This window comes from Sturnus vulgaris, chromosome 3, assembly GCF_052056855.1.
Source record: "Sturnus vulgaris isolate bStuVul1 chromosome 3, bStuVul1.hap1, whole genome shotgun sequence".
Classification (NCBI taxonomy): Eukaryota; Metazoa; Chordata; class Aves; order Passeriformes; family Sturnidae; genus Sturnus; species Sturnus vulgaris.
Window position 1 is genome coordinate 38,548,765 of NC_142245.1, and position 26,478 is coordinate 38,575,242.

Sequence of the window (26,478 nt, forward strand, 5' to 3'; positions counted from 1 at the left end):
TTTATGCACTGCTTCTAGTCCTTTCACAGAACAACACTGGGAAGAGTCTGTCTCCACCTCCTTTACTCTGCCCCATCAAGTATTTATACACATTGGTAAGATCCTCCTGAGCCTTCTCTTCTCCAGGATGAATATTTCCAGCTCCTCTTCTCACATCTCAGATGCTCCACACCCTTCACTACCTTTATGGTCCTTTGCTGGACTCATTCCTGCATGTCCCTATCTCTTTCGTGATAGGGAGCCCAGAATGAAGCTGTCATTTGGGAAGTGTCTTAGAAATGTACAAATACAAATTTTAATGCAATAGTTTGAACTGAAATGTTATTCTTGAAATTTGAAATCCAGGTAAGAATAGCAATGCTATTCTTCTATTAACTGTAATTGTACATTTAGAAATATAGTATGCATTAATCTTCCACAGCTTATAGAATAATACATAACTCTTTGTCCTATGAGTAGTCATCCCTACCTAATGAAGACCATGACTGCCTCAGACAGATGGGCTATAGCCCAAGTGTCCATCTAAAGAGTTAGTTGGAAGATTAATACTTCTATGATCTCATCTCAGGCAGGTTACAGCTATCCAACATGTGATAAAGTTTTGCAACTGATCCATACTGAATGCTTCTGGCAGGTGAACAAGCATGCTCTAGTCAGGAGTCCTTCTCCAATACTGAATGAATAATGTGTGCTTGCCCTGTTGAAAACTCGGTGCTGAATCTCCAGATCAGCATTTTTCTCCTAGCTCAGTGTGCCGCAACGTCCATGCATTGTTGGAAAGCTGGAGTCTTTTAACCAAGTTTAGTCTGTTTTATGTTAGTGCCTCAACGTGTATGCTAAGTAGTAGGGCTAATTGACTGGTATCTCTGCTGAGATTAGGGGTGAGAGAAATTTCTCTCCTGGACTTCATACTATCCATAGATAACAGCAGAAGCAGGGCTCAAACATGCCATAGCATTCAGCCTGCAAGAGAAGAAGGAGCCAAGCAATTACAGATCCTCAGCTTCAACAAGGTCATCCGTTCTCAACCAACACATTATCTCGTTCCATTTTCTGTGGACTGGAACAAAAACTAACAGAATTTTGACCCCTTTGTATTTCTGATTATCACCACAGCTGAAGACCTACTGCAGTGGAATTGATCGGCTTTGGACTGAAATTTAGAATTGAAATAGCTACTCCTAAAATTTATCAATGCCCATTGTATCCTGACAGGCATAGTGAAATCCACCCAAAGATCTTGATAGAAACTATCTTTTAAACAAACAGGTCAGCAGAAAATGTCACGCGGATCTCAGCTCCCTAACACAAAGGTCATAATCTGGATTCTTCAGCTGGCTGTAGCTGGAAAGACTGCTGTGCCAGGACAGCATATAAGCTCACATCATTCCACATTTATTTCAAGTGCTGTGTGCTATGTCTTCTAGCATGGATGTGCCTTAAAATAAGCATCAATTCCTGTGAGGAAGAGGAAATGCAAATTAATTATAGAAATAATGATAGGGGCCAATGAGCTTCAAATGAGAATAAAAAACTCTGCATTAAAATAATGTCAAATAGCAGGCGATTACCTCTTTATAGTGTTTTTTACTGTAGGAAATGTGCAAGTATTTAGAAGGATGAAAATAGTTATGCTAACAATGAAGGAACAGGTTTTTTAAGTAATGAAATGGACAGAAATGAAAAAATAAAACCTAAGGCACTGCAGAATGGGATACAACTGGGAGTTGTAGAATAAGACATTATTTTACTATGCTCTAGTTAGGAGGGCTTTGCAACAAGTGGGAAATATCTTAATTCCTATTGATGTTCACCAGAACTGAGCCATCAACAGGATTGCACTACAAAACTCACCTTGTGAAGTTGTGGGGATAATGTTATTTGAGATGATTCAGTGCAAAAGGAGGAAATGAATCCAATAAACATTTATATGTATGAGTAACTCATCTCCCAGGGTTGTCCCACTGATTTCAGTATGCCTATTATATAAGTGAACTGATGTGTATGTAAGTGTTTGCAGGGATTAACATTTAATGAAGATTAAATTTTTCTCATGGCTGCTTATAACTCCATTCAGCTGCTACATACTGCCAGGAACTGCTGGAGTAGAGGAAAATGCCAGCTCTGCTGCTTTTCTGTGATTACTCTCACTTATAAAAAGAGCTGTTGGAAGGAGGAGACATGGACAGCTCCTGTCTTCCTAGACAGGGAAGTTTGATACAAATCTCACAGCTGTTTTCTGCTGGGATAACACAGCTGCTGTAAGGCAGACATAGAAAGAATCTCAGCTGCACAACCAGATATTTTAAAAGATATAGTCTGGAACTTTTTTTGGTGCTTTCTGGGATGATGGAAATAAGAAACATCACTTTATAAATTTTGGTATAAGCAACTAGTCAGACTTGCAAGATGCTTGAAAACATGTTGAAAGAGTTGTGTGCAACAATGCATTGAATTGAATTGAACTGTGAGGTGCACACAGATGGCTATGCTCTGGGCCTACTAATATGATTTCAAAGAATTGGCCCCAGTTCTTCACTGGAGCTTCTTTGAACGTGAAGTTAATGTAGTGAACACAAATGCAGACAAACATTTGGTCTTGTTTATAAATGCCCTATGGCTGCTCACTGAGTATGTCTATTATACAGCTGGGGAAAGAATTAAAATATAATTTAGCAGAAGCCAAGCTAGCTTTAAGCAAGCTTACTCTGTTGTTGATAATCAAGTTCAAGTAGCAATGAATTCAATGAAGCTGATTTTCACAGGTCCAAAATCAGTTCTTGGGAAGATACAAACTGCTGCAGTCAGATTGTTATATGTGTGTCAACATTTTCAGTTTTAAATAATTTCTATGTCCAGTGCCTTGATATCTTTGAAGAGCAGCTGGTGGGTTTAGCTATGCTCAGCTTTACAGACACTGAGCCCAAAGACCAGCTTTACACAGTGAAAGCATACAGCTTTAAGGACAACTGGATTTTGTACTTCTCTCATATGAGTCATGCCATTTTAATAATGCAGAGGCAGTGCTACATAGAGTTGCTTTTTAGGACAGGAAGTACCCCAAAAGTAATGCCCAGCTGAAGTGATAAAACAATAATCACAGGAATGTCTCTGACCTCATGCTACTCTTACTAACAAATACTCCTTTAATAGGAGTGAATAGTGGTGAATTAATGGTATTGAGCCCTGTGCAATCTGACGTGCAGCCTGTGAGATGACAGCGCTCAGACAAAAATATTCCACCTCCGTCAAGTTAGCTGGCTCCTGTTATAGCACGGGTGTTAAACCATGCTGCTGAACAAGCTTTGGCAGCTATCATTGCCAGCTTCCCAAGTGAATGAATCACAGCAGTAACGGGTGATTGAACAGGGGTATATACGGTGGGACTCCTTAATTGCTTTCAGCTTCACACTTCAAATCAATTGCAGCAAAGCTCAGATTAGATAACACTGAAAACTGAGTTCTGTTTCTTTCAGTGCCACCCCAACCTGACCTTCTGTGAGAACAACGAAACTGTAGATGGAGGAATCTGCACATGCCCAGGTAGAAACACATCTTGGTATTTTATTTGGAATCTGGAGATGTTAGTTGCAATGTCTTCATAAGAAATAGTGTCAGGTTGTGTTCTAGATATTAAACGCAGATATTGTTCATGTTTTACTCTTCATTGCATTGCAGAAGAGAATTTCTAATCTCTGACCAAGAAAAAATTAATATTCTGTCTTCAGCACATTTTACTAAGTCTAGACTAACCATACCTAGCAGGCTGTTTTCTAATGTCTGTTTAACTTTGCTTTTACTTTTAAATGGCTTTTATTAGAATTAAAGTAAATAACTTATTTGAAGGAAAAACTAATTGTACAAAGCTGGTTTTGTCAAGAATTTGATTTTTTTTTTTGCATGCAGTTCACACAATGAAGAACAATCTGATTACTAGATTTAATTTACTGACTAAAAAAACCCCAAAACCAAGTTGTGCCTTATTCTGCACAACATTCATAACATGGAAAAAAAGTTTGGAAGTTTGGCCTTGTGACAGGAACCAGGAGAAAAAATTTCAAATATATTCTTATAACATATTTATTTACCTACCTGGACCAAATCTTTCTTTGTCTTCATTAAGATTTTTTGTATATAGAAAATAACTGGAGGAATGGCAAATGGCAAAAGCACACCTACATGTACAATTGTGTCTGATACCTGTGATGAGCTGAGGAGGAAGGAGTATCAGAATATAAACCAGGAATAGATAGCAATTTCAAGAGTAGTTGCAGTAGAAATTTGAAAATGCTATTTGAAAGACCTATTTATGTTATTAGGATGCTATTGCCATGTCAAATTTCTATTGCAAGTTCTAGGACTGCTACTGTAATAAAAGGCATGCTGCTAGACTAAAAAGCAATTCCTAAGCTATTGCAGCATCAACTAAATTATAAAGCCAGATGTTTTCTGAAAAAAGAAGAAAATTAATTCTAAAACTTCTGAAAACAGTAATTAAACTGAAATGTTTGTCTATTTTGACAGTTACTTGTTTCCTGGTTTGTTTATTTAACCAGGAATTTTGAAGTCAGGATTTTGTCACATCAGACAATAAAATCCATTTCTAATTTTTACCTCAATTTTCTTACAGACAGATGCTATGTATTGTGATGTGTATTTTAATCTTGTGCCTTCTTCTGTTCCAGTAGTAGAACCAGAGTGAACAATTTCATTTATCAGTTTCCATACACCTATGAGATATTGATATGTTTAGACTCAGAAGCTGGAAGTCAGGTAGTCTTTGAAATACGATGATATTCCTTAAAAGAAGAAAAAATAATTAAAAATTTTTTTTGGCATATCAGTTTTTTAAGACCTCTGTATTGCCTTGAAATTTTTTCTTTGCTAAATATTTTCCCTATATAAGCTCTGAGACTGTTATGTCATATGATGTTTCCTGTATTATCACCTGCAAATATTCCTGCATCTCTTAATTTCTTCCCAAATTCTCTGTAAGGCCATTCATAAACTTCTCCCCTTACAATCTTCTCCTTGATGCCAGGAGCTGTGTTGCTTACTATGGTCAATTGCAGATAAAGAAGCATCTCCCGATCAAATTTACAGCCTTGCTTTGCTTGGCTGGTATCTGTAGTTCTAGGATATTTTCTGTGATAAACCACAAGAATGTGATGCAACACAATATCCTGGGTTGCCCTAAAGGGAAAGGGGAAAATGAATACAGGGAAGAGTTTTCTGGACCACCTTGTTTGAGAGGCTGCAGTGAATCCCAGTTTACTTCAGTAAATTGTCTTAATATTTACAGAAAGTAGTGGCAGTGGTCAGTCCCCATTTCTCCCTTTGCCAAGGGCCCTTGGGATGTCTCCACTTCCACACTATCACATCTATGGCAAAATGCAGTATCAGATTCTTTTTCTTGGTTTTCTGTGCTTCTAACAGACCACTGCACTGACTGTTTTGACTGAAGAAGCAAAGAAGCTGAAATATTTTGCCATGATTGCTAAATACGTCTCTGCCCTACAAACAGCTGCAGAGATGGTGTGAGACAATGATCCCTAACTGAAAAGAATGCTCACATTTATTCTGTAACATTGACTTTTTGTTATTTGTGATCATACTAAAAATACATACATAATGTGAAGTAAGCAGCTTTTCCTTAGATAATCTATATTTTTTATGGAGATGACAACTAATTTATTAGGTTAGCACTTTAAAATTTTTTACCTCCAGCTATGGTTTCTAAGTTTTGTTCGCCATGACAGATTAGTGGGAATGCATTGTATGTATCTGCCATTGGAACTGCTTTATGGTTTTGGGGTCAAGTACTCGAGCAAAAGTCTTTAGCATGCTAAATACTGCATTTTTTCCATTACATGAGGTATCTTAACTACTAATTCTTGACATAAATGTGGAATGTCTTGATGTTTCAATGTCATGATCATCAGGGTCATGGTGATTCAGGTATTTTTCTTATCCTACGGAGAACAGTCTAAGTGGCTTCCTACATAGTGTTATTTATCTGGTCCTGCATTTTAAAGCATGCATTCATTACGATGATAAATAGTAGATAGTATTAAGATGATATAGTTGAAGTATATCCTGCATTTCAGCTTTAAAAAAAATCTTTTATTTCAAAGGTACTGTTGAATTTGTTTCCTAAAATTCGCCAGAGAGATGGACAACTTTATTTCATGAACAGTGATTTTACAACTGAATTTTGGTATCAGACTAGAAAGTTGCAAATTTCTTGTACAGTTAATGAAGGAACTGGTGCATAAATGCAGAATCTAGAACTGATTCTAGTCCAAGCTCAAATTTCACTCATCAGAAATAATGCATGTGCTTTGTATACACATTACTGATGCCAGGGTTTGTTGCTGTGCTTCCAGTCCCGTAACACAGAAGCTGAGGCTTCCTCTCACCGACCCCAACAATTAAACGACCCATGGCAGTTTTCTGCCAGTGACGTGTGTTAATATTGATGGTGACATTCCAGCCAACCTACAGTTCAGGAAATCACGTTTTCCTCCCCGTATTTCCAACTGGATAATGTGACTCCAGTTCTCTGTCCAAGGCTGATAACCAGTGCTGCTAGAGGGTTTAAAAAGTCCAGGTTCGTAAATTCAAGCAAGTTACTCTGTCAGCAGCAGAGTATAAAAGACAGAAGATTATTCTATGCACGCCCCCAAAGGGCACCTCAAGGGTTTCTCACGCCTTCCATCCCCTTGGATCCGGCCGCGGTCGCTCCAGGCCCCGCAGGCGCTGGACTTCGGGCCAGCACGGCTGCCGAGAGCCGGCACCTGCTGAGGGAAACCATCTTCCCCTCAGCAGTTACATTTCCCTTCTCTCCCCGTCTGCCGGCGGTGTGGGAACGAGCAGCGGCAAGGGACCGCGGCATCCGCAGCGAGCGGCCGCAGGCAGCGCCTGACAGCCTCGCCGCGGGGGCAGGGAGAGGGCGGCAGCGCCCGCCGCGCCCCCAGCACGGCCCCGCCTCGGGAGAAACGCGGCCCCTCGCGGGGAACTGCGGAGATGTGATTTCCGCGGTGCCGGAGGGAAGCACCGCTGTCCCACAGCCTGTCCCGACTTCGCGGCCGAGAGGGGGAAATCCGCACCGGGAGCCACCCCTCGCCCAGCCGCGGCGGAGCGAGCGCCTCTGGCGCGGCCGGTCCCTCCTGGCGCGCCGTAGCGATGCTGCCGGTGCCGCTGCCCTCGGAGGCTGTTCCCAAGATGGCGGCCGCGCGGGCGGCTCTGCGCGGCCGCGCTCCTGCAGCCGGGTAGGGACCCGCTGCCCTCCTCCTGCTGCTCCTGCTCCTCGCTGCAGCCCCGCGCCGCGCACTGGGGCCCAACGCCATGCCGGCCCCGGTGCATGCATGAGAGACGCCACCGCGCTGGTCTGTGCCGCCGCCGCCGCCATGGAGGAGCCGCCGCCGTCGCCGCCGGGGAGGTCAGTACCCAGAGCTGCCTCACAGGGAGCTCCGTGCAGGGAGCGATGCCGGGCGGGGGCTGCGAGCGCCGGGGCCGGGGGTGCACGCTCTGCCACCCGCGCCCGGCTCCTCTGCGCTGCAGAACCTGCGGCTGCTGCTGCTTCAGCGCTTCTGCAGAGCGCCCACGGAGCGAGAGGTGCTTCGATAAGAAATCTCTAGTGGCTGCGGTGGGTAAGGCAGTGTTTTGTGGGCGCTTTGCAATTAAAAGCAAATCATTTCCTTTGCCCCCAGCCTCGCAGCAGTGCGGGCGGGTGTGTCGGGGCACTGCCCGCCCGGCTGTCGGGGTCGGGCCGGAGGTGCGGAGGCTGCAGAGCGGAGAGGGAGCAGCAGCTGGAGCCCGCGGGAGGCTGACGGAGCGTGACCTGTGCTCCTTGACTTGTGAACTGCAGCGATAAAAGCGCTGCCCTCTTGGAAGGGTGTCTCGTGTTTATGGCAGCCGTGATTAAAATCGGGCTCTCTTTGGCGTGCCGGTAAAACAGCAGGGTCATGGAGTATCGCTGCTGGCAGCATTGCAATCGATAGTTGTAAGAAGATAGAGTTAAAAAAAAAAAAGAAAAAGCGTTCACAAAGGAGTGTTGTGATGCCTCAAAGCTTTCTGCAACTGTTGTCACCTCCTGAATGTGCTGACCTGCAGATTGGCTTTTTGCAAGTCTCCATCTGTGCCCTGCTGAGAGATGGGGATGCAAATTACTTTATGGTTTAGTGTTTCCAGCTGGCTGCAGAAGTATTGCACAAGTCCAAGTTATTAATTCCGTGGCAATTATTTCTCATTTTTAAATAACATCCTGTTGTGGCACTTCACTTCTCACTAGGAAGCATTCAGGAAACTTTTTTAAAACGCTTGTGTGATCCATTAGTACTGTAAGGCAGTAGTAAGGTGCATTTTGTTCCAGGTATACTGTGCAAAAAATCTGCTGTCGTGTTGCTGAGATTGTTCTTGAATATTGCGAGCTGCTGTTTTGTACTGATGGAATAAAAAGGAAGTGGTGATGTGCTCCTGTGTGGGTCAAGGCTATGGGATTGAACAATGCCTTTGAGTTTTCATTAATATGCATTAACGATTTGTTCTTCTGTCATGAGAATGCCAAAATCAGAAGATATATTAAATTAGTAAAATTTAACAGAAACATTATGAAGTACAAATGCTATAGGGCAACTGAATTAGTAAGCTTCCTTTTCAAAGGACTCTTTGAAGACTAATATTGCAGGTTAAGCAGAAAATGATTTAAAGTAAAGTTTGTAAAACAGCATGACCCTAGACTTGGGCTGTCTTCATGTGTAAGAATAATCTTCAGAGCCTGAATGGAAAACACCCAGGCATTTCCTGTGCAGGGCCATTTCTGACCTCTGCTGGATTCTGCTTATTACAGGACAGTTTATATGAGTCGGATGTGGGTGTGGATAATGTGGTGACAACTTTACCCAGCAAATGAAAATTGAATTAGCTATTTCAGAGTGAGCTGGTGGGTGGGAAGGGGATGTCTCAAAACAATTAGGTAGCCTTAATTTGTGTAGGGTAATGCATGCACTCCATCCACTGTGATTCACTTCTGTCTATACTTTCTGTCTAAACTTCACACCTGCTTCTCTGGCTTTATGTGCAGCACTTGCTTTTACTTAAATGTAATACAACTAAAGTATCTGAAGTTTTTTCAAACATGATTACTTTTGATTTCAATTTTGGAGTCATCATTATGTTTTTATTCTTGGGGCTGTGAGGTCAGAATCTTGTTGAAATTGGTTTATTTTGCACTGGCTTGGGCGTTTGAAATCCGTTTGATGGCAGATTGCTTTTAATCCTGTTTGTAGAGTATGAATGTGTTCTTATGATAAAGAGCTCTGGCTAGTGTTAAAGTGCATTGCTATAATGCATTCTCTTTAAGTCTCTTTAAGTTTAGTTCTGGTGGAGAAGTATTCAGTCATTCTGAATTAGCAATACACCTACATTTGTTTAATAAAGCTTATTGATTTGTTGTTTTGAGACTGCCTTGTGCGAGAAATCTGCTTTGCTTTGTGTGAGGAGTCTGTCTTTTGTTAGAATATAAATGCAGTGGTACATTTTATAAACTGAAGGCAAACATAAAATATATTTATGGCTTTTTTTGAATTACACGGTCCTTAGTCAAAAGCGTTTGATTGTGAATCCCTCTCCAAAAGCACACTTTTTTTCCCCAGGTCTTCCTTTCTTTCTTGAAACACACTTTGGTGGGGGGAAAGAGAGTGGGTAGCTCTGAACTGGAAAATGCTCAGGGAATGTATGAGCAGATGTTGATTTTGAGATAGAATTGCACTTTGACCCTGGATAGCATGCAGTGGTTATGGATAAGTGAAAAGATAATACTGGAAAGTTTTGTGAAGAAATCACATTTAAGTATCAATCCATAAACAAGTGGAAAGTTTTCAAGATAAGATGTTTCCACTTAGATAATTTAGATTACTAGTTAAAACAGATGTATTTGGTGCTTCTTGATTATTACTCACAGGCTTTAAATTTCCCAAGCCCAATTTTAGGCTTTCCTAAGAATTTTCTGGCGCAAAATCCTCTATAGAGAAAAACGAGGCCTTAAGCGTGTCCTTTGTTGGGGCTTTGTCTTTTGTTTGGAGGCACTGCAAAGGCATGAAGAGCCATGGGGCTACCCTGACTTGTGCCTTGATTGCTTGTAGCCCTCTTTTCTCCTGACATACTTCCAGTGCAAGGGGTGAAGGAAGGACCAAGGCTGTGAATAAAGTGGGACAGAATTGTGAATTGTGTGCAGGCTTCGTCCTTGCTGTGGAACTTTTCAGTCGTCTGTCTATCAGATTTGTTGTCTCTAGGATAACAATGAATTGAGCTGGCAGTCTGCAGCATCTGTGGTTTGGGGGAAGCCTGAGGTTATGTCATGAATTGTGCTCAACATATTTTCCTGCTTGCCAAACTATCTGTAATGCTGATAGTGTATGAGCAGTGAAAGAGTTTATTTTGTTAACTTAAGATCATAGCTTCAGTGGGAAAAAATGATTTAAGTATATAGAGCTTTGCCATAGTTTTTTTCCCCTCCATGAATTTAAATGAGGTAAGATGTAATCTCTATTCTACATGTATTGCATTTTCTTGTTTACATGTGCAAGATTGGAATGAATGACTGATTGCTCCACCTACGCACAAACACACATGCAGTGCTAGTTGAGATGTCTTTGGCATTTGTAGCAGTAAGGATTAGTCTGTGTTGTGTGGCTGCTTGGGTTGCTTTTATGTCTGTTAATTAGTGCTGTCTGTGTCAAGGTTGGTTTTACTATTATGTAAGCTAGTGATATTGACCTTTGTGGAATGCAAACTGTGCTGTGATGAAAACAAATCTACTGAATTTAAAGGAAAGTATAAGGGATATGCAGTAACTCTTACTTCAGGGAGCTAATTGGGATTTTTAGAGGCTTATAAAGATTTGGCTTCCATGACAACCACATTTCTTAAATTATATACAAACCATTATTTTAAACTGCATCTAAAATAGATTTAGAAGACAGTTTTTTATAGTACCAACTCCTAGTCAATAGTGTGTTGACCTCTGTCAGCACAGGAATCTCAGCTCGTTTCTTCAGTTGCGTGATTGGATTTGCCATTGTCTACAATACTTATGTTTCCAAAACTGTTACTTTCCTTCAGTTTTATTCTTCTCTCAGATGTTAACTGTACTGATGCTACGCCTAATCTGTAATTTAATAACTAAATAATTTTCGAATTTTAAAAAATAACTCAGAAGCTTATTTATTTAAAGAGTTAAAAAAGATCCCTCCCGTGCTTACTCTTGGCTTACTGCAAACGTAAAGCCAAATGAGAAAGTTTGCCTTTAACATCTGAATTTCAGTATTACTGAATTGTCAAATGTTCACTTGTGTGCAGTCCAAGGAGCCTCTGTGTAATGTCACATTAATTTGTCATGAAAGCAGATCAGGTTTATTCTGGAGCCAGACAAGATGGGATGTAACTATTGTGCTGATGAACGTCTCTTGCAATCTTAGGGTAGAAGAAGGAAATTCGTTCTGTTCCTTGTGTGTCTGCTGATACTCAGTGGTACTGAGTGTCACGTGTTGCTTTCTAATGTGGTGTAAATGTATAGTTTATTCTGCCCTCGCCTTACTTGTGCTGCTGGTTTACTTGCTTTTGCTTTTCCCGAGAGCAGTATTTGTAAAGGTTTTTACCATCTTGGCTGTACAACATGCGTTCAGTAAGTGATAACAAGGCCACAGTTACTCATGCCTCTATTACTTCCTGGCCTCACTGTAGAGCTCTCCATGGACGTGACAACTGAGCTTTTGGGATGCTCCAGATACTGCAGAGTACTGAAGTCACATTGCATTGCGCAGATTTTCCAAATGTCACAGACATGAAGTCCAGCATGCCGTGCTTAGACACCAGCTTCCATTGAAAACCTATTTAACTTTCAATGCTTCACCTTTAGAGTTCTGGTAGACTTTGACTTTATCCAAATGATTTACTGAAACTTTGGGATCATAACCACCTCTTAGCTTTTTCTTATCTAGGAATGGAACTTTCTGCCAGAAGAGTAGAGTGTGGGGGAAGAATGCTGTTACAGTTATTTTTATCTTTTATCACAGGTCTGTGCATTTCCCAGTTTATCACTTTTATATATTATATGTTTATAGTTGAACCTAGCAGCCTAACACACTTTTCCCAGTAGTATGTAACTTTTCTTGGTGTACCTTAAGTTTTCCAGAAAATCCATGCAGATGTGTTAGTATAGATTTTTCATAAATAGTTCTTCATTAAGTATACTTTACTGTACTGGTGTGTGGCTTGAGACCTTAGTATCTGATCTGTGTGGGTGCCAAGAGCTTAATTGCAGCACTTACCCTTTGGATTGATACTGTACTGTGTAATGCTCAGACATCATTAGTGAGGAAAACATATTTCAGAGATTCTTACTTTAAAAAAAATAAACGAATCAGTTCAAATTCTCAAATATGAGCTGGGTTATAGTTGAGGTTGAAAAAGTGGCACTAATGGAGAAGTATGGGGTCTGGAATCAACGAGTGTTTTAACATTGGTTGTTAAGCGAAGAGAGCTGGATACTGGCTGGGCTGGGTGAAGCTCTCTTAGCTCCTGTTTCTACAGTTCTAACCTTTGATCCATTTGCAGCCTTACTTGGCAGGCTTAAACATGGATGTGGAAACCTAGCAAACCCATCAACACTTTCACACTTTATTGCACATTATAGAGCTAGAATTAAATAGGTTTTTTTTTTCTTTTGAAATAAAATATGGCATAGTTTTAATCAGATAATTAATTGTGGGAAAACTCAGAGATTAATCTACTGTAAATGCTGTTACATCATAGTTCAAATTTTTATGAAAACTTACAATAATCCAGGATGGAAAAATTAGTTAAGCCTTCTCTGTTTTCAAATTTGCTAGTAAAAAAGAACAGAAGGTTCTGAGTATTTTTTTTCTGAGATGAGAACATGAAGAACTGCCAAAACTTATACAAGAGCTCTATTTTATTTATTTTTTTATACTTATTTCTAGTTGGTATAACTTGTGGAAGAAAAATTACTTCCTTAGATCATTTAAATATGTCTCAGTAGTGCTTATCACTACTTGCTATAAAAAGATGTGATGAATAGTACTTTGCATTCTGCTTAATTTATTCTTGAATCAATTTTGACAATTTCTTCTTTTTGAAATTTACCATGTTCTAATCAGCCAAAATGTGCATCAATACCTCACCACTCTTCCAAGAGCTTTTATTAGATTTTTCTATGACTTTGTCTTTCTGTCGTAAATATAGTAAGCACATACAGAAGCTTCTGCCCAGGAATATAGGAGAATTTTGAGAAAAGTGCCAAAGTAGTAATAATTTGCAGAACCGACTCTGGTAGCTTCCAAATCCTGAGAAGGAGAAAATCTGTTAATGTTTTTCTGTTAAACTGAAATTTGCTAGTAAGTACATTAGTGCTGTAAGGAAATGTATGATGCCTAGTCAGACATGTGCTTGACGTCTACTGTAGAAATGGTGTCTTCTCACTTGCTGGTCCTTCTGTTCTAATTAAACAGCTTAATTGAGAGTTACCAAGGAGGAAAAGTTGCTGGGGATCAATTGCAGTTTAACTGTTTAGCTCAAAGCTGTACATTAGTCTTTTCCCCAGTAATGGCTTTTATTTTTTCCTAGGTGATTTTGGCAGAAATAGTGGTGGCTTTGTCACAGTGAAGTCTCACTCCAAACCAATGTTGTGTTGCAGCAGAAATACTTGCTTTATATTGATCCCTCAGCTGATGTGGAATTTATTGTTCTTGGTTCTTAACTGTTAGCAGGGTTGTTGTAGTGTAAACCAGTAGTTGGCAGTGGGTTTCATAGCAGCCTTGAGTATCTGCATTTGTGCAGCCCTGCTGCAAGTTAGTTTTCAAAGATAAACAAGGTGCAAATAATGAACAAAGTGGGACTTTTCAAGGGTTACTGTTACGTCCTGACAATTCACTGATGAAGTTTTAGTATTTCTGTCTTGTTTCTGTCTTATTTCTGTGTTCACAATCCCTTGTTCATAGGTTAATTGCTAGAAAAGCTAATGGAGTTATATGACCAATCAGTTCTTGGTGGTGATACCAATATTACCTTAAGTATTTTCCTGCCCAAGCATTTTGCTTTTATTGTTGCTGCAAGTAAAAGTCTGCATTAGTATTGTGGCGGACTCAGCTAAAAATTACTGTTCTCATCTCCTAATGTCTCTCTCTTGCCCTCCCTCAACTAGGAATGTCTGCTACATGAATCTTGCTAGCGTGACATTAAGTACATTTGACTGCCTAATCAAAATTAAAGGGACTGAAGTAGGAAAAATCCTGCTAAATGAAGGCATTCCAGCTAAGCTGGATTGTTTTGGCAGCACCAGTGAAGAAGCAGGGATGGTACTTTAAGTTACACCTGTGCATCTTGGGTGCTGGTGATTTCTGGCAAAGTGTCTGGAAAGCAGAAGGGCCAGATAGTCATGTAAAATTGATTCATGTGCAGCTAGAAGAGAGGGACTGAGGGCACGATTTCACTTAACACTCAGCAGGTTGCCTTCTTTGCCTTGGTCTCTCTACAAGAGAATGCCACGTTCAGGAAGGATTTAGTGGAGGAGCTTGGCTGTCACGTGGCTGTGGGGTATTCGCTTGTGGGTATTGATGTGAGAGGCAGATGGTGCACCAAAAAACCAATGGGTTTTTTCACTGTCAGATTGGTGATTGAGGTCACATGATTGTTGCCTTCTGTGCAGAAGGGATGCCAAAAGGGGCAGGAATGTGCAGCCTAGGAAGCAAAAGATGCACTGGAACAGGTTCTCTTTTTTACTGTGCGTGTCATCTTATTGTGACTGTAGTGTTGGTAATTTCTGAGGGTCCTCACTGTAAAAAATTGTGTGAATAGTGTTACATTTCAGAGTTGATTAATTTTTTAAAAATATTGCTTCCTTTTTGTGCTCTTACAAGTGTCTCTGCTGTAAGCTGTTTTAATGCAAACTTAGATTGTGTAAGATTTGCATATGTAGACATACTAGATGAAAGATACAAGCGCTTTTTTGCATGTTGTGTCAGGAGCAAAATTACTATCTGCTATAAGTAAATTCTTTGCTCTCCTTTCCTCCTGTCCAGGTATCAGCTTTTTCCTTCCAATATGCTGGTTGTTCATTTCTGTGCCTCAGAGATAAATGATCACATATCCTGCCTTCCCCTGATTTCTCAGGGAGAAAAGAAATGTAGCTATGTACAGCTGAATTTGAATTCGAGTATTTCTTAAAACGGAAATTGTTATGCTAGTACTGTATCTTCTTTACACATAATTTGAAATTTCTTATCTGTAATGCGGTGCCAGACTTTAGCACGGTGCATATAATATCATTAAAAAAACCCAACAAGATATTTTCCTTGCCTTCTACTGAAGACTTCCTTTTGCTGCCCTTAGGGCCGTTTATAGTAAATGCAGTAGCATCAAACACTTCATTTTTGTATTCGCACGTGTAACAGATCTTCAAAAATTACCTTATCCCAAGCTGGATTTTTAGTTACTTCTGCTTTCGGTTCAGCAGCGTTTCAGAACCACATCCATTTATTTAAGCTTACAGCTTCCCTCAGAACATAATTTAAAAAAATGGTTAAAATGTAGGGGTGCATGATGCTTTCCTAATGTTGCAACATAACACTGGTGTTTACCCAGGTAGCTGTCCTGTACTGTAGCAGAACTTCAGGGTTTTTCATCTTGTTTTCCTGATTAAATTGTCTAATCCTCCGTCTTTGTTAACCAAGGTTCACTAAACTGACTGTTTAGTGAAGTTCCTTCATTGTGCTGTTGGTCCAGGACTACCATTGCATTTTCTTCTGCAACAAAATGAAACCTAGTACTGCTACAAAGAAACTGGAGCTTCTGATTCCAGAGTTTTCTTGTGCGTGGTGTTTAGCAGCACTGACTGAATACTTAATTGTTTTTCAGTTTTAAGAGGTGCAAAGGTGGGTAACTAAAAATTCTGTTTGCTTTTTGCACTACCAGCTGTTGAGTGATGACAGTTCTTGTCAGAGTTTTGTTTGAAATAGGTTGGTTGCAGCTGCCTTTAGGGAGAGCTAACTTAACTTCAACAAGATGTGTTTGGCAGTGTGTAGTGCTTGTGTTTTCTGCTACTTTTGCTGACTGGGAATGTGCATTACTAAGAATAGACTAATGTAGCTTTGTCTTCCTTATCGAGCTGAATCTGAGTTAAAAGGAGTATGTATTTGAAAAATAGACACTTTGCTTTTAAAACAAAGCCACTGAATGTCAAGAGCTGGTACTTGGTAATTTGATGCTGGACCCTGTACAGATACTGCAGTTCTTTGTGTGACAATTGCAGGGTGCTGTGAGAAGTGTTGAGAAAGAGCCTCACTGATTCCTGCATTGTGTGATGTCTTTGAAACTGCAGGAAGCTGTTTACAGCAGCAGTGTCTGGAGTGCACAGCTTCCAAACCCTTGTGGTGGGCGATGATCCTGGCTCCTGTGTGGTAACTGCCTAACTCAACTTTTTCTTGCCATGTGCTTGTAGTCCAGTCCACTGACCTCTACTGCTCTGATCCCCAACAAGCTTTTAGGCTGCATGTGGGATGATAAGCAATGGCTGAACCTGAGTTAATTATGTAAGTGCCTAATGTATTTGAACTCCTACTTATAAGGAGGGTAGCTGTTAGAAAAGGAATAATAAAAAGATGTTTCCCCCATATAGCTGTCACAGTTTTTAGGATGTTCTCTCGTTAATGGCTGTTACAAACTTTGCAAGTTGGCATAATGCTTCAGGAAAGTGCAAAAGTTTGTACTAGTTAAAAATCGTATTCCTCAGTGTGACTTCAACCTAATTAATTGTAATGTTCCATGTGATCCTCAATGATATTTTCATCTGTTAATTTATTTGTAGTGATAAGTGAATGTATTTTTCCGAAGGTTGTGGCCTTTTTTAGTGGTGGTGGTGGTTACCAGATATTTTGCTCTCTGTCCTGCTTCAAATTTCATACTTTGATTTCTGTCCCACTTTCTATTTTTGATTGCAGACCTTTGAAAATCTAGAAGAATTATCTTGATTTTTCATGGCTGAGCTGGAATTGTAGATACATTACCACCACTTTTGCTTAGTTAAAAAAAATAAAAATCCCATTGTCATCTAGAAGTGAAAATTAAAAAAACTGTATATTCTGTCTTTCCAGATTCTGGTTGAAATGCACCCTGGTGTAACATACAGTAGTTACTTTTTGGAAACTTTCTCGGTTTGTTGGTTTTTTTTTTTTTTTGGTGCATTTCAGAGCTGTCAAGGTATTTTGCTTTGGTTGTTGTTTTTTACCATACTACTGTTAAAACTTTCCCAATATTTGTGATTTATGCATCCTGGCTACAGTCTTTTTTATATTCCAAGGGTCAATTTCCAAGAAGCGTTTTTCTCATTAAAATTGAGGCTGGAACCTGTAAATAGAATATGAAAATGACGCACTTCTAGTTTACCTTGTAGGGATTTGGTTTGGGCTGCTATTGGCAAGTAGTAACTACATTTGTCACATTTCTAGTTTTCACTTCTTGTGTGTAAGCCTAATTAAGATTTGGATGGTTCTCACTGGCTGTGGGGGAGAAAACCTGCATATCGTGGTAGCTAACAAGAAATTAGCCTTGATTAATGTTTCTCAACCCTGGTTGCAACAGTATTTAGGAAACAACAATTCTGTCTAATAACCCACACTATAATCTGATGCAGGCTTGCCGGCACTGCGTTTTATAGATTGGCAGATTTAATTAGTCCATGGTTAGCTGATGAGAGTAAATAACACACAAACATTGCAAATGCTGTGTCAGTAATCTGTAAAAATCAATAACTGATTTTAATACTAAAGTGTCACTGCTGAAGATCATATGTCTCTTGTTGTCTGGATTAGAAAAATTGATTCTAGCATGTCAAAGGTAATGTAGCTGCTTTAGTTCAGACCTGTATATTAATGTATATTTAATGCATTGTTGTACTATGAGGCTTGCACTGGTGAAACTGAATCATTGTGTTAATTGGCACTGATTTGAGTTCTGAGTTGAGGTATAGTCTTTGCACACAAACCCTAAACTGAGCATGCTGGATTTTTAAAACTTGCTTTGCAACCTGTGCCTTTCTCTCTCTAAGCAGACCAGAAAGCTTTGGTTAGATCGTCTCACCAGCTGCTAACAAGACTGGCTCTGTTGTTATGAATGAGAGCATGATTGCTTGTTTTGTGATATGATTTCAAGTGCTGCATATTTTGTGATATCTGCTCTGCGTCTTATCAAAGAGCATCTTACTAAATTACCCAGTAAAAATGGTTGAATGTTAAGTAAGTAATACTGGATGCTGCTGTATAGGTATGTTTGTAATTCAGGTGTGGGGTTGGAGGGTAATTTGGATACTTCTGGAGCTCATGCCCTCTCATCAGACATAGCAAGAAACAAACAAGGTAGAATTATAGAATCACTTAGGTTGAAAAAGCCCTTTAAGATTGAGTTTGACTGTAAAATAACACATGCAAGTCTACCAGTAAACCATGTCCTATAAGGGCCACATCTACAGATCTTTCAAATGCCTCCAGGGTTAGTGACCAAAATTGCCTTAAGTTCTTTAAAGATCACTGTATTCGGCTTGGTGGAGAGATTTGATCGTTAGGTTCTTCGAAGAGGTTGCTTACTTTTAAACAGAAGGAAAACAGTGTTTTCACTGGTCTTTCCTAATGAGGTAACTTGTCCTAGTTTAAAACTGCCTTGGAGACCTAACATGAGTGTTTGCAGGATCTGTTCTGCCAGCCTCCGCAAAGAGCATCAGCACCCCACCCTGTGCCTTGCCAGGCCAGTGAGATCACTGAAAAAATAAGTGGCTCCATAAGCACTGGAACTAATGACTTCTGTTTTATGTGGTTTAGTCTCTTGTAGTTGATTTGTCTTTGGCAAGATCAGAGGGGTGTTCTCTACCTGAAGTGTTTTTTGCAGTAGGGCTGTTCATAAGCGTTCTCAGAAATAAAGCTCTTCTGATATCCAAAAAGATGTAAACTTGAGTTCCACTTTCCCAGCTCAGGGCTTACAAGAGCTGTTTGTCTTACTCATCCACCTATTTTCACAAGATCTGTAGGAACAATTGTTAGACTTTTTTTCAATATTTGGGCAGTGAGGGTTGGTTAAATCACATCGCTAAGACGTTGTAACAGCATGATATCCTAAGGCAAGTAAGCCAGACTAAAACTATTGGTGATTTTGTGTGGTTGTCACTTTGACCAAATTGTAGGGCATTCCCAAGACTCCAGGTGGTGCTGCGGTACCACCTGCGTCATTTTTGTTGGATAACCAATAAAGTTTATCTGCAGAAGTTGGTGAACTTGCCTGCTGCCTTCTCAATGCTGAAGTAGTAGAGTGAGAAGAGTAAAGTGAAAAGAATATCATGCACTAAATGTTCTGTGGCTTTGTAGAGAACGTAACTGTTCTGCATGCTAAGATACTTATTTCTGTTTATAGCTAAAGGCTAAGAAAAGGTACAGTATCTGTGTTTTGTTTGTTTTTGTTAGCCTTACTGCTGTTCTAGCTGGCAATACTCTGAAATATTTCTTGCTGCAGTAACTCAGGCTTATTTCACTAGGGTGTGAATAACATTCCTTGTCTACCTCTAAAGTAGTAGCAAGTAGAATAAAATTTGTGATTTGAGTGAAGTTGAAGTTACTGGATCCTGATGCTATCTTGCACTGATTTAGATTGACTGTTTCTTTGCCACAATGTCTTTTACTAGAGCCAGGAGTTACTCAAAGTTCTGTAGAGTTGTTATTTGCAGACCTGCTTCAGAAATAAATGAGGGAATGGAGGCAAACCATTTATTTTCTTTCTTTGAAAATGGTATGTGTTCTTCTCCCTGATATGTGTTAAAGCAAGAGAATTGAATGTATGGCACCACTGGGGAGTGATAGTATTTATTTATGATATTAATGGTACTAATATTCTTGATGTTAAAATCTGTAAAAAATATTTTCAGATCTAGATAAAAGTTTTGTGAAGGGTGGGAGAGTGATTTTAGAAATTGTTTTTGTGATATGAGGGGTTAGGGGGTGGAGGATAATGAAAGACCTTTGCTGTTGTCCCTCCTACTGATTAGATTGAACATCTTGCATAATGTTTGTATGTTTGAACCTTTGTTTATTTCGTGCTCCTCTTAGTTTGTGCTTGCCACAAGTTTTTTGAGAAAGATATATATATATGTATGTTTACATTGTGTTCTTCTAGTGACACTCTGTCTATACCATCCTCTTTGAATGTCCCTGTTATTTATTTGATTGGAAACTCATCCTTAGGGATATGAAAAAAATGGAGTAAATATACATGGATGTGGCAGTAAAATACAAGAAGTTGACTGTGGTTGGGATTTATGGATGAATTAGCTTTCTAAACAGATATTGCAAGTAAAATTCCTTTATCTTGAATGGAACGGTTTACCTTGTTCTCTGCAGAAGAGAGTGCAAATCAGGAGATGCTACTTCCAAGATCTCTGAATCTGACCCTGAGGAATTATCAGATGAAGCAAGTGCTGACACTTTCTATGGCGCTTCTCCCCCTAGTACACCCCGCCAGATGAAGCGTATGTCAACAAAGCATCAGAAGAACAATGTCAGCAGACCTGCTGGCCGCTCCACTTTGAAAGGTAGGCGTGGTGTCTCGGTTTCTTTCCTAAAATGCCTGTTGTTACTTGGTAGAGGGTTTCTGCAGAAGGTAGAGCTGGATACTGAGCTACAATGAAAGAACAGGAGGCAGCTGCTGTGAGTTGCAACAAGGAAAAGCTCTTGAGTATTAGAAGAAAAATTTTGCTATGAGAGTGCTTAAACAATGAGGGTTTGTTCTCTTGTGGAATCTCTATCTTTGGAGATATCTAAAACAGAACTGGTTAAGATCATGAGCAGGCTAAACTAGTTTTGAAATAAACCCGGCTTTGAGCAGAAAGTTGGAAAAAATTGGTTTCAGAAGTATTTTTAAATCACTTTTTCTGCGATTCTGTGATCTGTAGTAACGATGTAGCTGCTTTTCTGCTCAGTTTTCATTTTCTGGAGCACTTCACGGGCTGTTCATTGCAAAATACAGTTTTCAGTGATTATTCTTTACTTGTTAATGTCAGTGAAGCACTTAAAGTGTAGTTACTCCTGCTTGCTTCTGATGCTTCAGTGTAAAGAGATAATGGGGGAAAACCCATACTTGTTATGTGTTTTTTTCCTAATGTTGCTAAGTAATGGTACTGAATAATGAAACCTTTTAGCTTGAAGTAATTTTTTTGTTGTTGTTGAAATTGCATGGGTGCAAAAAAGCCATTTGAGATTGTATGTTCAGTGTTTTCATACAGAATACAACTAGGTTTTTGTGGGCTTTTCTTGTTGTTTGTTTAATACATTTTTGAACAAATAACAAACTATGTCAGACAATTATTTACCAGTTATGGCAGCTTGACTATTGCCAGTTAATGTTTTGGAAGCAATTTTTAAAATTGCTTCACATGAAACAAGGAAATATTAGAGTGCATAGCAAGGATAACATTTTTGAGGTAAAATGTAGGGAAGAAGAAGGTAAATTGTTTGGGGTGACTAAGGGAATAAGTCAATTATTTGGTTGTGTAGGACTCTGAAATACAAAGAAGGGCCAGTACAAACATTTTCCAAGGCTTCTTGCAACCTCAAAATAACGTCACTGAAGAGAACATTCACCAAAATACCTCTTCCTTATATGAAAGTACAGAGAAATCTTGTTACTCTTGCCAGTTAACTGTAGGCATTGGAATTATTAAGCCTCTTTAATTTTGCTAAAAGTTTAAAGCCAGTAAAATTCTTCTATTGCAACATTAACTTTATTTTAACCCTGTTTAGAGTGGTTATGTAAACTTTTCTTGCTTCTGGTAGTTTTTTTTTTTTTGTTATTGTTGTTTCATTATATGTTTAAAAAGAGTTAGAAATATATAATATTATATTTCTATTTGTGAGGGGAGCGGTTCCTACTTCTTACAGGATATGATAATATTCTGTTATTTGTTATCATGAATCTTTATACTTTAATATCTTAAAATATGTTTGCGGTTTTTTCTGATTAATTAGGTAGTATTGTGTAAAGTATCTTTTTCTGGAAAGTTCATAGGTTTTTTTGTTTGTTTGTTTGTTTTGAACTTTGCCCTTCTGTACCATCTCAGAGCAGTTATTTTGTATTTGGAAGAGGGGAAAAAAAACCAGCCCAAAACCTTGTGGAGCAGCTTGTTGACCTTGAATGTATATGCGTATGCTCTTACTGAGCTTGAATGGTTATACTCAAGTAAGATAATTCATTCAGGGGTTGGTTCAATGTAACTAATCACTTAAAAATGTAAATTTGAAATAACTTTTCAGATATTTACAAATAAGATTTAAGGTATCTTTATTTAGACAACTGAAAGAATTTTGGAAATTGGGGGCTTGGCAAACTTGTGCTTCTGATACTTTGTTGTTTAATTTCTGTAACACCAAGTTCCTTACAACTTGCATTTAGTATCCAAACATAAATCGATGCAATAATCTGTTTAGTTTCTGAACTGTTTCTCCTGTAGCCGAAGTTCTATGGGGCTCGCATTTTTCTAAGCTAAATGCATTTCAGAGGTGCCTGTGTCTCCTGAACTCCATGAATGCTTGCTTATTTACTGCTGTGTTAGCTTCTCCATGTACTAGGTAACAGCAGTGCCTATGTTTGCTATATAGTATAAAATTTTTGCAGCTTCATACTTGAAAGGGAGCCACTGTTCACCCTGCTTTCCTACCCCCATCATGTTCTTCACATGCATTTTGTTGTATTTTCTTTTAATGACCTGTTTAAGATCTCAGACTCCACCACATGCTCCCTCTCACCAACTGATAGTGGCTTAGTGGCGAAAGCCCCTGCCCTTTGTAGGATTAAAAGTAATCATATCTCAAAGTTTGTTAGTGCAGCTGAACTTTTTTTTGCAAATTAATTGAAGTCTGTATTTATATGCATATGCAATATCTATGTATATTGCAATACTTCAGTACAGTTATAGCATTAGTATTAATTTATTGCAGGACTGTCAGGTGTATTTGAATCATTGATGTCTATTTGATGAGATGAGTTTGAAACAATTTGTAGATTATTGTGTCTGGGCTTTGTTAAGAATGATGAACATTCAAGTATTGCAGCTTTTTGGATGTCTAATAATGAATAATTTTGAACTTACCTTTCTTTCAATGTATTTTGGTGGTGTGGGGAATCTGAAGATTGATGATAAAGGAGAATAACATGTTAAAAATACAAACTGCAGGAATCTAGAGGTTCTGCTATCTAGAATGTAAGTTAAGACAGTGATCTTCACATGTAATGGCATTTTAATTTAATTTGCAAGGCCATGAAAGTCTTCAACATCAAAGTGCTGTTAGAAGTTGGTTCATTTATAATCTTAAAGTCTGTGTGAAGTGGGTATATGTTTCACCTCTGTCAAGCTCCATTTTCAGTCTGCTTGCCTGCCAATGCAAAATGCCCCTTCCTGCATTCTCCCTGGCCTAGCTCTGTGGTCAGAGAAAACAGACAAAGCATTTGGCCGTCATTCTGAAAGTCTTTTCAGTTCTTGGGTGAGCAGAGGCCCTGTCACCATGGAGCTTGTTGTGTTCCAGCTGCTGATCAATTGGAGCTACTGGACTTCAGTAGTCTGCATAGAGATTCTCTTCTGCCTACCACCACTTCTGAGAGAACCACTCTTTTCATGCCAAGCAGTTCTTCCTATTCTGATCCGCAAAGCCTAGACTGAAGTGATTTTCATAGTTTTGCGGAAAAGTGTCAAGGTTTGCTGCTCCTGAGGAAAGAGTAGGAGGTGAGGAGGAGATTGCACCTTTAGGTGAAAAAGGGCTGTTGTCCATAGTAAGGAAGAATACAAGTGTTTGTGTGTTGTGACAGTGGGGAGGTAGGCTCAAGGTGCTAAGTCAGTGTATTCAGGTGACAGAGGGGTTCACAGAACCAAGATAAACCTTCCCAAGAGGCAGGATTGGTACACTCAAACTAAATTTCAAAATCTGTATATACTCCAGCTTTTATGAGATTGCATGTGCAGTAGAGTCTCTTTAATTGTTTGACTTTGCCGGGATAATGCTTTGTTGCATTTTGAGTTTTTGTTTGGGAGGTTGTGTGACAAATGTATGCAAAATGAGCTTGGAAACCATTCTTTTCCTTTTGATCATACTCAGTTCTCACTAGATGGCATACTCAAGATGAGAATTCTCTGAGGTCCTTTCTACAAAAGAGATAAAACAAGAGAAAAAGAAAAAATCCTTTCGTTTAGGGTATTCTAGTGGTAACTTCTAATAATAAGACTACACTCCTATCCATGCCTATTTTGTTTTACTGATATTAAACATTTTTATGCTCAACCTAGGAAAAGTGATTGGGAACTGAATTGAAAAATGCTTTTTCTTGTTGCTGCAGTCACATTCTTTTTTCTTTGCTTACAGAAAAGATGAGTGTGCCATCTCAGTCTTTGCATAAAGACAATGGGAAAACCATTGAGAATGTGGAGGAGCACAGCTATAAGCAAGGGAAAAAGATCAGAGATGCCCTAAGGACAACAGAACGAGATCACAAGAAAAATGTGCAGTGCTCATTTATGTTAGACTCAGTTGGTGGATCTCTGCCAAAAAAAACAATTCCAGATGTTGATCTCAATAAGCCTTACCTCAGCCTTGGCTGTAGCCATGCTAAGCTTCCAGTCTCTGTGCCCATGCCAATACCTAGAACTACACGCCAGACTTCTAGGACTGATTGCCCAGCAGACCGGTTAAAATTCTTTGAAACCCTGCGGCTTTTGTTAAAACTTACCTCAGTCTCGAAGAAAAAGGACAGGGAACAAAGGGGACAGGAAAACACCTCCTCTGTCTGGTTGAACCGATCCAATGAACTGATCTGGCTGGAGCTGCAAGCTTGGCATGCTGGCCGGAGCATTAATGACCAAGACCTCTATCTCTATGCAGCCCGTCAGGCTATCCCCGATATCATCAATGAAATCCTCACCTTCAAAGTGGACTACGGAAGCTTCTCCTCTGTAAAAAATGGAGCTAGTCTCAATGGTACTTCAGGGGAAGGAGTTTGCAAATCGACACATGGAACTAGTGCTTTGGTTTACTCAAGTTACCATGAACACCTCCATCGCCAGCGGGTCTCATTTGAGCAGGTAAAGCGAATAATGGAGCTGCTGGAGTACATAGAAGCACTTTATCCATCTCTGCAGGCTCTTCAAAAGGACTACGAAAAGTATGCTGCAAAGGACTTCCAAGACAGGGTGCAGGCACTCTGTCTATGGTTAAATATTACAAAAGACTTAAACCAGAAACTAAGGATTATGGGAACTGTATTGGGCATCAAAAATCTTTCTGACATTGGCTGGCCAGTGTTTGAAATTCCTTCTCCTCGACTGTCTAAGGACAATGATCCAGATGATGAAGACATTGATAGGGAAACAGAAGTAAAGGAATCCTCAGGAACATGCACAGAGGAGAGTGATGGTGAAGAACAAATCTCTGAGGAGAATGTTGAGGAACTTAGACAAGCCATCAAGAACAATTTTACTAATAAGCCAAATTTTGACTTTCAGGACCATTTTTCAAGGAGACTTGATAGGCTTGAATCTGAGGATGACTCTACTTCCTGGGTTATTCCAGAATGCAGTGCTGAGGGAAGCTGCAGCCAACACTGTTTGACCTCTATTTACAGGCCGTTTGTTGATAAAGCACTGAAGCAAATGGGGTTGAGGAAACTGATTTTAAGACTGCACAAGCTAATGCATGGTTCATTGCAAAGAGCCCGTATGGCGTTGGTAAGGAGTGATCACCAGCTGGAGGTAGGTTACTAGTGTACATGGATAAAAGGAGTACCTCCTTGCTGTGTTGTTCCTAAATGAAAACGTAGGAATTGGGATCTTAGGAACATTTTGGTTGCTTAGCTGGTTTTTGAAAAACAGTGTATATTATGATTAGGAACCCAGTTCTCCTTCCACAGAAATGAATCTGTTGTTCGACTGAATTTGCGTGAAAAGCTTCATACTCTGTTCTTGTTTGTAATTGAAATGACATTTTTGTGATAACATCTTGGTTCATTATATTTTCTAATGTCTAAATCAACAAGTCAGAAAAATCATTGTGGAAAATTAGGCCCAACAGTTGAATTGTGAGAAAAATCAGCTATGGAGGTGGTAATTTTTCTTGTCTTCAAGACTGGATGTTTTTCTGCAAGACATTCTATAAAAATGTCACTGTAGTTTTTTTTCGTGGTTTTTCTCATCTGCATAAATAAAGTATCGTGGTGGCACATTATGCTTGAGGAGAGAGGGGATGAATGAATGGACTCAACTTTGAAATCTATGAAAACAACTAATATTAGTGTGTTGCTTTCTTTACCTGGATTTTAGCTTAATTAATGTTTTTCTCTGGGTCATTTTATATTCTTAATTAAGAATGACTCTGAGTTAATAAA

At 39.4% G+C, this 26,478-nt stretch overlaps 1 protein-coding gene across 1 annotated transcript in view; it reads left to right on the forward strand.

The window, feature by feature from the left end:
- Positions 1–7,319: 7,319 nt before the first annotated feature.
- Positions 7,320–26,478, forward strand: part of MAP3K4 (mitogen-activated protein kinase kinase kinase 4) — a 65,880-nt gene continuing 46,721 nt past the window's right edge. The window contains exons 1-3 of the mRNA XM_014876009.2: positions 7,320–7,441; positions 20,457–20,647; positions 24,465–25,846. Coding sequence (XP_014731495.2) covers positions 7,368–7,441; positions 20,457–20,647; positions 24,465–25,846 — 1,647 coding nt within the window. The 5' untranslated portion in view covers positions 7,320–7,367. The remainder of the gene's footprint in view (positions 7,442–20,456; positions 20,648–24,464; positions 25,847–26,478) is intronic.